Source organism: Colias eurytheme, chromosome 9, assembly GCF_061535395.1.
Source record: "Colias eurytheme isolate Ceu_HAF_F1 chromosome 9, ilColEury1 Martin Lab GWU primary, whole genome shotgun sequence".
Lineage (NCBI taxonomy): Eukaryota > Metazoa > Arthropoda > Insecta > Lepidoptera > Pieridae > Colias > Colias eurytheme.
Window position 1 is genome coordinate 10,695,563 of NC_142988.1, and position 17,048 is coordinate 10,712,610.

A 17,048-nucleotide genomic window follows, 5' to 3' on the forward strand; every position below is an offset into this window, starting at 1 on the left:
GGGCGGCGAGAGTGGAACACTTCTCACGCCGCCTCTCCGCACCGGATGATGGATTATAGCTACCCTATGGTATACGTGTCAATAAAGTTAATGTAACCGATTTTGAAATATAACGACTACGTGAGTCAAAATTACGCATGATTATCTTTACCGTGACTTTTAAGATTTTGACTTCTATGGTAGTTTGAATATTTTTTAGCTTATTATTACTGTATATTGTGACTTATGTTAAAAATTTATTTTTATACATATTGAAGCAAATATAGAAAACAATTGAGGATAGAAAATTGGAAGAATATTGTATACTGGCCGCTCTATGCAAAGCGATGAAGGTCCCTGTGAAGATACCGATAGTGAAGTAGGAGGACCACGAAAATAAAGACGACGAGCAAAGTGACACAGAAGAAGCTTTTCCCGATGAGGTACAAAGCAAAGATGATATATTACATTCAAGCAAAAGGCGGAGTAGATGCATTAGACCGAATGTGTTCCCTGATGTTCTGATGTAGGAAGTCCTGATGTCCTGATGTAGGAAGATAATGAGATGGCCAATGGCTTTATTTTATGGAATCATTAAAATTGCCTGCATATTGCATATTAAATTTATAGCCACAATGTTAACAACAAAGCACAAAAACATCTGAGTGAAAAAAACATGAAATATAGAAGCATGGAACTGTCTTCTTTGTTTATGCGTGGGCGTTTAGAATAACCAGCTTTGAGAAGATATTTGCGTGATAATATCTCCAATTTGTTGCCAAATGTAGTATCTGGTACATCGTAAGAAAGTACTAAGAAGGCCTTCAGTAAAAAAACATATTTACTATACTTTTTGTCCTTCTGAAATATGACGAAAGGCAAATACGTCCTGCAAAAAATGTAACATAGTTATATGTTGTGAGCATACGTTGGTATGTGCTAAAGTGGTTTCTCACTAATTTTTCATATAACTATATGTGCACCATATACATAAAATATATAAAAGTCTGATAATTGTGGTAAAAAATAAATTTTTATTAGAAATAATACGTGTTACTAGAATTGTAGATTTAAAGCAGACGTTGAATGTTTTCGTTCTTTTATATGTATAAAAATAATTATAAATAAATTATTTGTTGTATTAATTACTAGCGGCCCGTCCCGGCTTCGCACGGGCATTAAATGTCTGTCTGTCTGTCTGTCTGTCTGTCTGTCTGTCTGTCTGTCTGTATGTGAAGGCATCACGGGAAAACTGACGGTTCGATTTCGATGAAACTTGGTATAATTATACCTTATTATCCTGGGCGTAAAATAGGATACTTTTTATCCTGGAAAAATACGTAGAAAAAAAATTAATCTTAATTCTTCAGTTTTATCCATAGACGTTGTTCTGTAGAGTGTAGAACCGCGAACACACGTTCCGTATTATTATAGGCCTAGCCGTATTTGGGTCCAATAGATATTTATAAGATGTCATTGTCAGAGTTACTCAAAATGGAGAAATAAACCATCCACGCGAAGACCGACATCCGCGCGGACGGAGTCGCGGGCGGAAGCTAGTTTTATATAAATGGGTTTAGTTCTGAAAAGAACTTTTTAAATCGGTTTAGTTACTTACTAAACGAATTATTATCAAGCGTAAATTCCGCACACGTCCATCACGTAGGGAGCCGACCGCGCGAGTAAGCCGCGCGGCAAGTTTATTTCGTGATCTTAACCCCCCTCCCGTACCCCTGCCCGAGTGACGCCTACAACGCATAGCTAGCCGAATACAGTTTATTTTTTAATTTTTTTTTAACTCGTGATATCTTTTGAATGGATTGTCAGAATCGAATAATTCAATCAAATTCAAAAGTAATATAAAGATATTGAAGCAGTCTTAAATAATACATCGTTTATTTTGATAAGGGTTAATACCAAGGTACAAATAAAGAGCTTTTTGTAGCGGTGGTATTTTAATTTCTTTTTTTCAATAAAAAAACGCTTATTGTGACATGACTGTAATAGTTAGAGATATGCTGCCGCTGATTTTTTGTAGATAATGGTGTGTTCTAAAAAAATGTAGTATATCATTTTGTTCTATCATCAATAGTTTTCGCAGCGCACGCGATGTAAGGTAGTTTTTTGATATTTTTTTCACACCTTGGATTACGTTATCGTAATTTTAGTAAGGATGCCTATTTTTTTTGAAAATGAAATATAGCCTATGTCACTCAGAAATGATGTAGCTTTCCAACAGTGAAAGAATTTTTCAAATCTGCCAAGTAGTTTCGGAGCCTATTCAATTCATACAAACAAACAAACAAACAAAAAATCAAACCTTTCCTCTTTATAATATTTGTATAGATTCTAATATAACTGTAAATATATAATAACTTAATATTTATAGAAAAAAAATAATATACCTCGACTTAGAGCTAACTAAAAAACATGCGTAAATTTGACGCATGACTATCTTTCCCGTACTACTCAATATGATTATCTTTCTAGGGTTAAGTAACAAAACTGTTATTAAAAGAACGAAGTTTATATTCATGTAATGCAATATAATTTTATTGGTTATCGATCTCTTATTTTACACATATATTAACATTAATTTGATAATTCATACCTGGGAACAATTTTTGTTTATCTGAGAACGAAAATATTTCGTGGTGATAGATCTATTTATTAGGTGATACAACTTGATGACAAAAATATAAATTTTGGTGATAGAAAATATAGTTCCCTTAAAATAATAGCACATGGGAAAATTCAGACTATTACAAACAAAATGATTACGGTATAATCACAGGGTATAATAATAACTAATAGGTAAATATGTAGGTATTTGCATTTTTATTTATACGCGGCTAGCCATGGCGGCTAGCTGGTATGAAGTTATTAATTCAAAGGTTATTTCATTCACATAACATTATATGAATGAAATAACTTCGAGAAAACTTTTTTTTTTATTCCATTACATTTCTAAGCCTATGCCCACAGTATTACAATATTATTTCCTAGGAAATATGGTAATACTGACGTGCTATGCCTACAGCCTACGCCTACAGCCTATGGGCTAAAAAAATAATACAATACTAGGAGCTCACTAGGAGCTTTATATAATTATATAATATTACAGTAGTAGGTAGGTATATAACACATAATATATTATGTATACTCTACTGGGAGCTTCCACTACCCGCACTACCCGTACCGCTTTCCGCATCCGGCCTTCATTCATTGTATCGTCAATCGTGTGATATCGTTCTTCGTTCGTATTCATTCGCGTGTCCGCGCGCGCAACGCATTCACGTATCGACGTGAACGGTATTGTGTTTGTGAAAAAGTTCGTAATAATAAAAAATGGCACCAACTTCTAACGCTGTTATGGGCATTGATGATGACCAGCGCTTCGCTTTAATGAAGGTATGTAAAGACAAAATATATTAGCTAAGCTTATTACACTGGCGTAGCGTCAAGCTATGTAGGTTATTTTAGAATAATTTACTTACGGTAAATCTATGTTTCTTATAGATATAAGTAGGCGCCGGTGAATCTAATTTATTAAATTTCCCTTCAAAACTAGGTTTGGTCCAGCTCTCACTATCAAAACATACTTACAATTTCTTGTTAGCGTATTAAATAGTTCTAATTTGGAATAACTATGTATATTTTAACGAGCACACAAAAATTTGTTAGTTATATTATAAATTTATAATGAATATTCTAGTTTATAATTATTAATTAAAATAAACAATCTTAAAAAGTATTTGTATCTACTTAATAGTGGGGATCAAAAAAATGATAATATAAAAAATATGCAGTAGGTACCTAGATATGCACCCAAGAAATAACTGAAATTTTGAAAATGAAAAATTTTCAGTAGTTAGGTAGGTAACTATATTAGTTTTGATTATTTAAAAAATATAAAAAGCGCATCTCTTCAAATTATTATTTGAGAAGCCTTCGCTCAGTGACGCTAAAATTTCAAAATAAATATAGGTATAATGTAAAACCTACCTAAGTACATACTCTATATATAAACATAACTCACTTTCAGGCACAGTCGGATAAAAACAATTGTTTAATTAAAAAAAATAATAATTACCTACGTGAAACGCAAACGTTATCGTAAGCGTTATCGCTTCGTTTGCGATATTCACATACAAATTAGATATATTGATATCAGCTATATTATGTTATCATTGTTATTGCATCTAAATAATAGAATCTTTAATATTATATCAGATTGATGTTATTGTAGAAATTATTACTTACGTCGAGACACCATTTAATTTTGTTTGCGTCAGAAATTACGATGAAGGCGATAATGATGATAACAATGGTAAATTAAGACACAAAAAGCATCATTTGAATTACAATAGAGACTGAATCACGACTGGTGATAAGTTTTTTTATTTTTATTTAGGTACTAGCAATGCCCTGCGGTTTCACCCGCATAGATAGCGATATCGTTACAGTGAAAAGTCTACTATAGGTCGGACTAAAGGTTTAATTTTTAATCACATGAAAATAACCTTTACCCCGTCCCGCACTACGGCCTTTTTTTTTGTTTTAGTGGGGAAATCTTTCATAGATACCCACGGCCTCCGGGGGAGGGGCCGTGGGTTATGTCGGATTCCTACCGACCAAAACCCCACTGTGTTCCGTCAAGACGCATATTGGTAGAATTCCTCCGTGACCCCCGCACTACAGCATGCTACAGCCTGCTCGAACAGTATACCTACTATTTTCTGTAGATTGACACTTTTTAAAAATTCGTTATATCTTTTGAATGGAATATCCAATTCTTTTCATTTAAAAAGTATTTTGCTGGTATTGAAACAGTCTATAATAAAACATCATTTAATGGGATAAGGATTAATATATGTGTATGGATAACATGGTTTGATTACTGTCGGCACTTCTATTTACTTTGAAAACGTAAAAAAGTTGTTGTAGTAACATAACTACTGTAGATGGACATATGGTATCGCGGACTTTCTTGTAGATATTGATCCATTCTATAATACCGTAGAACATTTTTTTGTTCTATCTTCAATAGATTCCGCAGCGCACGCGATGACAGCATTTTTATTAAGGAATTTTTTACACCTTGGGTTACATTATTGCATTTTTGGTAAGGATCTCTATTTTTTTTTAAATGCAATATAGCCTATGTTGCTCAGTGAAGATGCAGCTTTCTAATGGTGAAAGAATTTTTGAAATCGGTCCAGTAGTTTTTGCGTGAAAACCATACATACATACATACATACATACATACTTACAAACTTTTCCTCTTTATAATATTAGTATAGATTACTTTTATTTATTAACAACTAGCTGTCCCGGCGAACTTTGTACCGCCCTGTCAATGAATGTTGTGTTACCTTTTAGCTGAACTAATAGGCTTTGATGAACGTAATACAATGATACAAAATAAATATTTATATGGATTGATATGTACTTAATAGTATTTTATTTTAATACTTCAAACACGTCTCAGAGAAAAATGACTGAATTTTAATAATTTGTGCAGCATGGATTAACTCTATTCATTCTTTAACTGTTATCTACCACGCCATCGTTTCGTTTCACTTTAGTTGTGGGTGGGTTACAGTGGGTAACCATCGTTGCCTGTGATGGTCTCTGCCATCAATTTTCGTGGATACCTTTTGGTACACTCACTGTCAACCATGCATGGTGATTGGTGGTTGATGGTGTCACACGGTCCATGAATCATATTCGTGATAACAACGTTATGTCGGTCTAGATCGGTTTCAGGATTAGCAATCCCCGCACACTCATATATTTTATCTGCCCGAATCCTTTCGACTAACCAAATTAAAATGTGTGCATGCTGCAAACCAGATTGCTGTCATTCGATTGAATACATCCATCATTGAATAATCCCAAAGATGTGTTCCATTAATGTAACTCATCAGTGATCGGATTTTTTGCTTGAAAACACGTGTGGTGATGTCGTGCCGATCACTTGATATTTGTCCGGGAAGCAGCAGTTGAATAATTTCCATCCATTTCGGATTACATATAAATGTAATGAATAAATCTGGCCGACCATAATGACGAACATATTATTATGTCATTGCATCTTGCGCATATTCACTTGGGCTACCTGTGTATGGCGCCGGTAAAATAATAAATAGACCAACATTTTCTGCACCTTCTTCTGTGCTAATTGCATCGCATAAATGGATGTAGGTAATCTTCAAAACGCAATTTAGCTTGTTTATAGCAATTTGATAGCAATATTGTTGACGCAGTCGACGAAATCGCAACAAATAATTGTCAGAATTTTTACATTTTTATAGAATTTATAGAATTTTTTTAATAATTAATCGAACTAAACTTCTTGGTTAGTTTCCCCACCAAAAATACCTTATTAATTTCTGAAAACACGCGTAAACACAAACATTTGAGGAATTTTTTATATATCTGCTTTTATTGTACTTTTTAATAATTGATTTTAAAATAAATACAAACAATATTTATTCACCCTTTTTAATTGCACGCCTCATAAGCGAAGCGTTGAGGTGGGTACTACTGTCACTTCGCGCAAAACATCTGATTTTTCAAACTTAAAATGTCTTTATGTATCATACATTGCACTTGTAAGATAATACATACACACACATATAAAGAAAAAACACTATTTTTAACGTTCATGATATTTTTGATGTCATTTTTGTTATTTAAACTAGTTAAAAAACAGTTTAAAAAAGTTCTGTCTTGGACGTCCGTGTGTCTGTATGTGCGGATCCTTTTTCTTGTTAACACGATAGCGACCGAAATACTTTACTAATCGAGTCTTTTTTTTTCTCTTACGCTTGAGTATGCTCAGGAATAGAACCCTTTCATTTTTCAGGGTCTGATTCGATGTGGTTTAATCCATCAGTCCTCGGAATCACAGACACAATAGAAAATCTATTGTGTCGCGCCCCGATCGGGCCTTACGGTGGTCAATGGGTTAATTGTTATTAAATAAACAAAAATAATAATTAATAAATATTTATTAAAAAAAAATTATGAGGCGTGCACTTTTGGATTTTCCAAATTATTTTTTATTATTTTACAAATAATACATTTTTGAACGCATGAATGTCAAACATTATTTTCCGTATTTGACAGGATTGACAACTAATGATTGACGAAAAAAGCGCGGGAATCTTCGAACGAGCCGGGTGTAATTTTTGAAATTTAATTTGAAAAAAATTTAAATTAATGTTCAATTGAGTTTGGCTTTGTATATATCTTTTGTTTCTTATATATAAACTTGTAAATTAGTGTAGTTAGTAGTTTTTTTATTGGTAAGTCTATTTTATTCTGATTTATAGTATGTAAAAAAATTTTTGCACTTAAATTTTGGCGGGCTGATCGATGAACGATCCTCCCGACCCTATAGCTTCAGGACCAAGTTTCCAACTTGGTCCTGAAGTAGCTAGTTACATTACGGTTCCAAGTATAGAATGTGAAAACGATTTTGCATTAAAAAATTGTTGGGTGGAAAGCACTCCTAAAAAACGCAGGCTAAGGAAACAGGACAGTGATAGCACTGAGCCTAATAAAAAGTCCAATTCTGATGTTACTTTTAATGAATCCTATAAGAATGATAATAATAATATGAATGAACAATCGGCTTTACCAAATTTACGTTCAGAATACCTATCTACTGACTCCTTCCCTTATATTGTTCATGTTCAGCGTACAGAGTCAACACCTGGCGATGGAACAACATTGCATCCCATTACTTTTGGTCGATTTTTAAAAAATAACAATATTAAAAATATAGTATCTGGTAGTGTCAAAAAAATAGGGAGAAATCGTTGTATTGTAGCATTTTCAACGCCAAAGGATGCAAATGATTTTATTAAAAATAAAAATTTAGAATTAAATAAGCTAAGTGCAAAAATACCAACATTTAACATAAGTCGCATTGGTATTGTTAAAGGAATACCTTCTGAATGGTCCCAAGAGGAAATAATAGAAAATATTTCAACTCCAGCTGGCTGTGGAAAAATTATAAAAGTTAGAAGGATCAATTATAAGGTTATTATTGATGGTTCCATATCTTGGAGACCAACACAATCTGTTGTTCTTACATTTGACGGTCAAGTTCTTCCTGAACGTGTGTATGCCTGTTATAACTCTCTGCCAGTTAATCTTTACATTTTCCCTACCATCCAATGTTTTCAATGCTGTAGATATGGTCATACTAAAAATATATGTCGTTCCAAACCCAGATGTTATAAGTGTGGTCAAGATCATTCTGGCGACACTTGTACAGTCGAAGAAGATTGTGCATCATGTTTGTTATGTTCAGGCTTCCATTTCGCAACTAATAAAATCTGTCCAGAATTTAAACGCCAAAAGGATATTAAAATAAGTATGTCTGAAAAAAATATATCTTACGGGGAAGCAAGTAAACTTTACCCAAATGTATCAAAGTCTTATGGGGATGTATTAATGTCTTCATCTGCTTATTCAACCACAAATAGATTGAATGTAAATAGTTCAAATTCATCCTACAAAAAGACTTATTTTTTAAAACCAAAATTGCCTCCTAAGACTAATAAGGGTTTTGATAAAAATGCTCATAATGCTATTATTAGGGAAGCTCAGATTCCTACGCCTGAAAATGGCTGCGGTTATCAAGTAGCCCCTAATGAATCTGAAACTTCCCAGATAATGGATATAATTACTTTACTTATCAACACTCTATTGAAAAATAACACCCTGAAACCGTCCAACGTTGCCACTTTACATAAAGTAATTGATAGTTTATTTAGTAATCATGGATTCCAAAATAATACAGTGGAACTGCAGAAGTGTGATACCTAAAAAGTCATATCTAATTCACATATGCACAATCCTTTTTTATTGCTCTAAATGAGACTTGGCCGTATATATTATATTACTCTATGGACTTGGTTATAACCAAATCTCTTTCGAATTCCAGGATATGTTTGTATTCGTGATGACAGATCACAGAATTGATGGGTATGGTGGTGCAGCCATACTTTAAAAAGTCAATACAATTTAAACGTCTAATATTACCAGCGCACAATAAATAATAATAAATATGTAATGTGGTAAATAGTGTTGGCATTAGTTTAAAAAATATTTCAATCATTTCAATTTATATATCCACGGAAATGATAGGGCTGATAGCTTGGCCAAGGATGCAGTGCAGTGTAGAGATATGTAATATGTATCCATACAATAACTACTCTCATGATCTCTTAACATTACCGAAACGATTTCTCTTTGAAGCGTGGAATACGGTCTACGGTGGACAGATACAGCATAAGGGAAGGAATTACTATAGAATTCAACCGGTAATCCCCATAAAACCTTGGTTTGTTGGTGCTGAAGCAAATAAATTAGTTATATCTACAATAAGTCGCATGAGAATAGGACATATGTGTATTCCTAGCCAGAATAGGCGTATTAAATAGTGAAGTTTGCGAGTGTGGAGAGGATGAGGGAAATATAGACAAAATATTTTTCTCTTGCTCTTTATACGATCATTCTTCCTTTTATAATTCATTAATTTCTTCAAATGTTCCTCTTCCTACTCGTATGTCATATCTATTTATGTATCCTAAAAAATATTATAATAATATATCTACTTTTATATTTAAGAATAACGTCAAATTGTAATGTTTTTTTAGTTTCTATTTAGTTTATGTAAATAATATGTAATATAATGTAACTTGTATTAATTTTGGCCTAACTCTTCTGATCACCTTGAAAAATATCGTACTATCATATTTTCCCGTGTATGGATTCCCTACCTTTTACTTGACACTGGCAAATAGTTTTAGCTTCTTGCCATAACAGAAAAAAAAAAAAAAAAAACTAATGATTGACATGTACGAAAATCAAAATTTTGGGAAAATATTTATTCGTCTAGTTTTTGTTGTTTTTATGATTTATTCTTCTATTCTGGACGGAGACAAATCCAACGAATCTAAAACCATGAAAATTGGTTCAGTAGAACTCGAGTTATAAGTGTTGGAACATACAGACTTTCTTTTATATATATAGATTTAGTGACTTACCTATAGTAATGATGATAACAATGGTAAATTAAGACACAAAAAGCATCATTTGAATTACATTAGAGACTGAATCATGACTGGTGATAAGTTTTTTTTGTTTATATTTAGGTATTACTTTTATTTATTAACAATTTAGTGACTTACTTACCTATAGTAAAGTTAAGGATAAGTTTATTGAATACCAAAGAAAAACAGCAAAATAGGCCGCCCCGGTACATATTTCGCAATAAAAGGTAGCCTATGTTCTTTCTCAGGGTATAAAGATTATCTGTGCCAAATTTCATCAAAATCGGTACAGTAGTTTATGCGTGAAAACCATACATACATACATACAAACCTTTCCTCTTTATAATATTAGTATAGATATTGTATAATAGCAACCACGAAATATTTTACAAAGAAAAACATTTAATAAGTATTTCGTGGTTTCTAAAATATTTTGGACGCAATTATCATACTTTTGAATGCTCATTAGAAAGTAATGCTTGCCTCGTTGTCTGCATCAACAAATCATAACAAATCATAATGTGCATAGCTTAAAAACAAATAAATACATTGAAAAACAAAACTTTTTGTCGTATTACATTAACAAGCAATTTGTTATTTTTTAAACGGATGTAATAACCAAACGTTTAATTAAGAAGGTAGGTATAGCATTTTTTACAAAAGTACTTACATTAGAATGCAACTATGTTGATAAATAAGACAACAAGCCAAAGTTGTCAGTAATTTAATTTTATTATCGACAAATATGGGTTAAATGTTTTTTTACATACACATTGTACATATATTGTAGGTATGTTTATCTTTATATATAATTTAGCACTGGCTTGCAGAGGTCAATGTTGGTAACGTAACTACAATTTATATCAATCATGAATCATATACAGGGTGTCCCACTGTTGGTATACTAAGCTCAAAGGAGGTTATAGTTTTGCATACGCTGAGTTCGTAAAAAATACTTATAAAATTCCAGACGCATTTTTTTTTCAAATAGATGAATTCTTAAAACTCTATGTGTACACCCATAACAAGCAACCCGCCCAACTTTGCCACCAGCACGTGAGCTATCGTTTAAGATTGTGTTTTCATAGACAAAATGCTCATATTAGAGAAGCGGTATATGTCGGCTGCGCGAAGCTAGAGAAGAAAACATGGATTTTCAGGAAATATTTAGCAAAAAATTTTTGACGTAATTTTGTTTTTTAAGTATTTTTTTCGTAATCAGTGTATGCAAAACTACAAGTTCTTTCGCGCTTAATATACCAATAGTGGGACACCCTGTATATTTATTTTATAATTATTATATTATGTACATATAAACAGAGTTTACATATAAGTACTTCTTTTACATAATAGTCAAGTTAAGTTTTAAAATAGATATAAATAATTAATCACAAAACAATTTTGCACAATCAACACTAATTTTTATTAATGTTCGATATATCTATATATTGTCAAGGATTTGCAAACGATAACACTAGTTTGACCTCGATAAATGATAAAAATCGATTGTTGCACTTTGATTTGATAATTTATTTAATATATGAACTACAAAAAACAAATAACTTGTCGTAATACGTAAAAGTGTTACAATTTAAGCATTTTAATTTTTAATACACCAAGTACATAATATCTATTAATAATAATTAATTAAATTCCTTAAGAAAAAAAATATTCGAAACTGTATAATATGATAAATCAAAGATGGCTTGTCAAGCAACTTTTTCGGTATAATTTAAATTATAATATTTTAATGATAACGAAGGGAAATCATAAATATGCATAACTATATGTATAATGTAACTATCATCAAATTTGAAGTCCATCAGTGATCAGGTATATCATGGTGCATGTATACCAATTACCATCATGCCACATGCCATGCATTCGAATCATTATTTTGATTGACGTTAATAGTATGCAAACGTTAGATACGAACGTTTTCTAATAATTTGTAATATACACATGAATGATGTATGAAGGAGAAAGCAAGGACAAGGAAAGAAACACGAGAAATAATGTATGAATAATAAACATAAATTATTTCTGTATTATTTATTTTAAACCATTGTCATTGAAATACAGTAAATAACAGAAGCCCAATAACAATATACCTATTGAAGAATGAAGATGTGACATAAATTGGAGATTGTTTATTATGGCAGACTAGCTTTAAGCCCGCGGCTGCCCCCGCTTTGTCTAAAACCTAATAAATTATACACTAAAACCTTCCTCTTGAATCATTCTGTCTATCAAAGAAGCATCTAAATCCGTTGGGTAGTTTTAAATTTTTTTAGCATACATAGAGACAGAGTAAGTGACTTTGTTTTATACTATGTAGTGATGATGATGACTGATCAAATATTACCTACATTCTACATGACACTATGTTTGTATTAGCGCGTGTTAGAACGCTATTTTCCTAAAAATATCAAAAGATTTATTCCTTTCGCAATACTAAGGTTTTGACTCTACTTTTCTTTTTTTCTGTCTGTCTTTGTCATTAAATCTGTAAAGATGTTCTTAAGTACGTTATCATTTAAGTCATAAATAGTGCTACTTTATTATTATCGACAATATAAACTGGCTTGCATACTGCAGTTAAGGGTCACGGCCACCATTGTTAAAGACGAGGTATGATATCATTGTATTGTACCATAATAATTCTTTGCTTGCATCTAGTTCAAAAGCTAAATAGGTATGCTGTGTGAATATAAATTAATTTTATGAGTATTTGGTTAATACAAATTCGTACATACATGCATTTTACCCTTATATAAATATAAATTATCCTCTTATTGTACATTTAGATCAAACGAGCGAATGCTCTTTCTAACCCCACTATGTCAAATTCTTTTTGTGTAAACAGGCGTAGAACATTCTTTCGTTGTTCTTATTGAAAAGGTTTTATGCAATGTTATAACACTGAACAACACTAAATACGAGTTTTCGTTTACACTAAAAGATCACGAAAGAATGCTCTTGCTCTAGTTCTAGATCTATGTTCGTTTGGTCTAAATGCACCGTTATGTATAGTAGAGCCACAGGCAAAATATACCCTTTATTTCTTGACAGTTTAATTATAATTTGTAAAACAAACTAAAAAAATCACAGATATATATCCATTCTGGTAGCAATTTAACTTTCGAAAATAAAAATAAAAATATTCAAGGCTTAAAAAATCAGGTTGAGCAAAATCTCGTAAATGGTAAATGCTACGTAAATAGGTCTACATAAAGTCGCGATAATATCGTTTCTTTTAAAAGGTCATTATTCTTTTACAACGTTTTTTTTTATGATTTGCGAGTTATTTCACTGAGAACTATGTCGACATATTATTCAAATAAGGGCTGATTTTTCAATCCTTGGTTAAAACTTATTCGTCGAATAATGTATAAAACTACCATTTTAAAAACGTATTCTAATTGCCCGTATTTGACAGTTTACGTGACATTTTAATATTATCGTGTAATACTTTATTGGACGGATAAGTTTTATCCAAGCATTGAAAAATCGGCCCTAAGTATATTTGGCATAGACCGTACGATTAATTTGGGTCATCATTCTATACCCTTATAAGGCATAGAGGCATAAGTTATGTGAAATGTTGGTAATTTTTCTGTTTATCTAGAGTGTAAAATAATAATTAGGATTCTGGATTAAAATAAATTTTATTTAAATTAGAATAAAACATTTAAAATATTATATTTAAAAATCTTGCGCCGCGGTCGACCCGCAAGCTGCAATAATTCGATTAACCCGAAAAAATGGATAGAAAGCTATTTGGTCATTAATAATAACTGTTGTGTGAAATAGTATTTTATTTTTGTTAGACACAAAATAAAGTTTTTTTCTAAGCAGCAACATTAATCTAAATGCAGAGAGGTTAAAGCAATAACAATAACAATTTTTATTCCGCTTTTGTCAAAACAGACAAATTATCTATACATATTAACAATTTAAAGGAAAACAAAATAAAAATACTAGATACTTAGCTGTAATAAATGCTAATTGATGTACTTACCAAGAAACATGAACAGTAAAACTCTTAGTTCTAAACATCCGTGGAAAATATGAAGGCTTTTTACGTCACAGTACAAATTTGAACAAATACGAAAATGCCACAGAGTACGTAGATTACAGCGCAGCGCATAGACGGTAGACCTACTTTTGAGGTGCACGGCCGCGGCCGGCATCGGCACTTTCAATTTTTCACGGTCAAATTATATAGCGCGGTGAGCTCCGTGCTGTGTGACACAGCACACATGGACACAGCCTGTGTCCACACGAGATCAAGCGGCTTGTCCAATTTGCTTGACATTCGAATTGTATGAAATTGGTAAAGACAATAAAAAATAATAAATTGAAATATGAAATATGAAACTGGAATATATATCTATGACTTTCTTTTGTTTATGTGATCTTTTTTTAGTTAGATTAGTAAAATATTGAGCAGATTTAATATTTTTCGTTCTATATATAAATTTGAACATGAAACAGCGTGTAGTACTAAAAATAAATATTAAAAAGAGTGCGTTTGAAGTGATTGTAGCCCTTACTGCGGTCCTCTTACAACTCAAAAAACTTCCTGTAGGTACATATCATAATATGGTGTAATACGAGAATAATTAACGATGAATATGTACATATGTAATATTACACGGACAATTAAATTCTGAAAATATATGAAATGTCCAAATGAGCTTACAGTGTTGTGTTTAATTCGTGTTGCAATTATATTACCTATATCTCGACCTCGCTAGTTATTTTAATAATTAGTGTTTGTCTCAAATTCCGATACAAGACCAGTATTGAAAAACTACTTTTATGTGTTTTATATTAATTTCCAAACAAACAAATTTAGATTTGTGCGAAAAAAATATTGTAAAAGGTGGGATGACGTAGAGATCTTATGCTTTGATCACGCGGGCGAAGCCGGATCGGAAAGCTACACATTATCCTTCATATCCTTGTGAGTTGTGACACATCACACGCATGTCTAACTCTATTTGGCAACAAACGTCACGTGACAAACAATTGCAACAATACCAAACAATACAAATTAATATTCCGCGCGACTTTGACACGCTCGTTCAGGGATCTAGACAATTTTTTACGCTTGCAATATTATTATGAACTAGCTTTCCGCCCGCGGCTTCGCCCGCGTTTTCAAAGAAAAACCCGTCCCCGTAGGATTTCCGGGATAAAACCTATCCTATGTCCTTTCTCGGGTATCAAAATACATATCTCTATACCAAATTTCATGCAAATTGGTTCAGTAGTTAAGGCGTGATTGAGTAACAGACAGACAGACAGAGTTACTGTCGCATTTATAATATTAGTATGGATTATAAGAACATTATAAGCGATAAATACGATCGTTATTGCATTATTAAGAAATCGGTAAAGCTAACATTACCTTCCCTATTCACAAAAAAATAAAGAGATTGGATTTAAAAAATTTCGTATCGTATCGATCGTTTGGAAAGGAGAATTTAAAATGATCGTATCATACAAATACACTTACAAACGAACATAAACTCTTTAAAGTTTATTGTAATTTGTAGACAATTTTTTTTTCAAATTCATGTAATTCAATTAAACTAAATAGCACGTAATTATTATTGATATGTAACAACCTAATGTAGGTACCTATCCTATGTACTTATTTTATTTTTATTTATTTATTTTATTTATTTAACATAATATTAATTCTTATGATCTAATTTACATTGATGCAATCATAAACTCATTCAAGTTATAAAATGAGGTATTTGTGGATCCAAATATGTAATACTTAAATAAAGTTAAATTCTTTTTACATTTTTTATTTATATTCTCAGTATTTTACTATAATTATATTATACAATATTTCCTGACTGTATTCATAAAAATAGTTTATTTTTAAAGTATCGCTTAATGCACTTAAAATGCGTCATTTTACTCTGTTGCTGTAAAAGTTTTTTATTATCTGTATTAATCTTTATAATATACTTGAAAATAACTGGTTTTATCATAGTTAAAGTTATTATAAGCTGAGAAGCACCGTGTATCAGCATTAAAACGAATATCAACAGCATATTTTTATTACTCTCGTTAATAGAAGTTTAAACATAGATATGTAATAAATAAAGCAATTACTAATCTATTAGTGATATCGCTCTTTTGAATTTAAAGTAACTTAATACTTAATAGTTATCATAGAACTTTTAATTCATAAGAACGTTTAATTAAGTTAGAAATAGAGCTCCAAAATTATACTGATGTGCTATTTTTGGGTTTCCAAATATATAAATAATCCATTGAAACCTAAATATACTATGCCTAAAGGTCGCCCAGTCGAAGGACCACAGGATAACCTTGGTCCTTTCTAGGATATGTATGATTCGATTGACGTCGTATTTTGGTATGAAAATAGCATTTATTTTATTTACTTACTTATTTTAATATCGTTATAACATTACATGATTTGTTGCTATGTGCTATGTGATTATAAAGAGCCTTTTCCTCAACATTCAATAAAGACAACAAAACATAATATATAATTATGTATTTAATATTAATTATTTATAAAAGATACAAAATATATTTTGAATTTTGATATAATGTATTGATTACATGTTAATTACCTTGATGTTGCTAAAGCTTTTTATATAAATAAATATATTAAATAAAAATAAATATACCTACTTAATATTTATATTTATCTAAGTACTTACTACTTACCATAGTTAATGGGTCGTCGTCGTCCTCTAAAATCTCCACAGAACATTAGACCAAAGGTCGGATCCGGTTTTGTTAAAATACTGTTAATTAATAAATAAACAAATAAGTTTAACACTTTTGCGGCATTACTATTGTTACTTTTGAATATTTCAGAACAAAAAACGTTTTATTGTCTTATTATTTATTTTTACATACATTTAAATTCTTATTCATTGTCGTGTCACTTGTTTTAAGCTTGCTTTCAATAAAAAGCTATTAAGTTATGATACTTAA

At 31.3% G+C, this 17,048-nt stretch overlaps 2 protein-coding genes across 3 annotated transcripts in view; both read left to right on the forward strand.

Moving 5' to 3' along the window:
* Window positions 1-3,255: 3,255 nt before the first annotated feature.
* LOC149906099 (SEC14-like protein 2) overlaps window positions 3,256-17,048 on the forward strand; it is a 37,439-nt gene continuing 23,646 nt past the window's right edge. For both annotated transcript variants that reach the window (XM_090105789.1, XM_090105788.1), the window contains exon 1: window positions 3,256-3,390. In XM_090105789.1, coding sequence (XP_089961915.1) covers window positions 3,328-3,390 — 63 coding nt within the window. In that variant the 5' untranslated portion in view covers window positions 3,256-3,327. The remainder of the gene's footprint in view (window positions 3,391-17,048) is intronic.
* On the forward strand, window positions 7,151-8,823 carry LOC149906100 (uncharacterized). Its single transcript, XM_090105269.1, has one exon. It carries the CDS (start codon window positions 7,363-7,365, stop codon window positions 8,821-8,823), a length of 1,461 nt encoding a protein of 486 aa, XP_089961395.1. The 5' UTR covers window positions 7,151-7,362.

Excerpts from the sequence above, each read along its gene's own strand:
- LOC149906100 (XM_090105269.1), top strand. The coding sequence starts at position 7,363 with ATGAACGATCCTCCCGACCCTATAGCTTCAGGACCAAGTTTCCAACTT.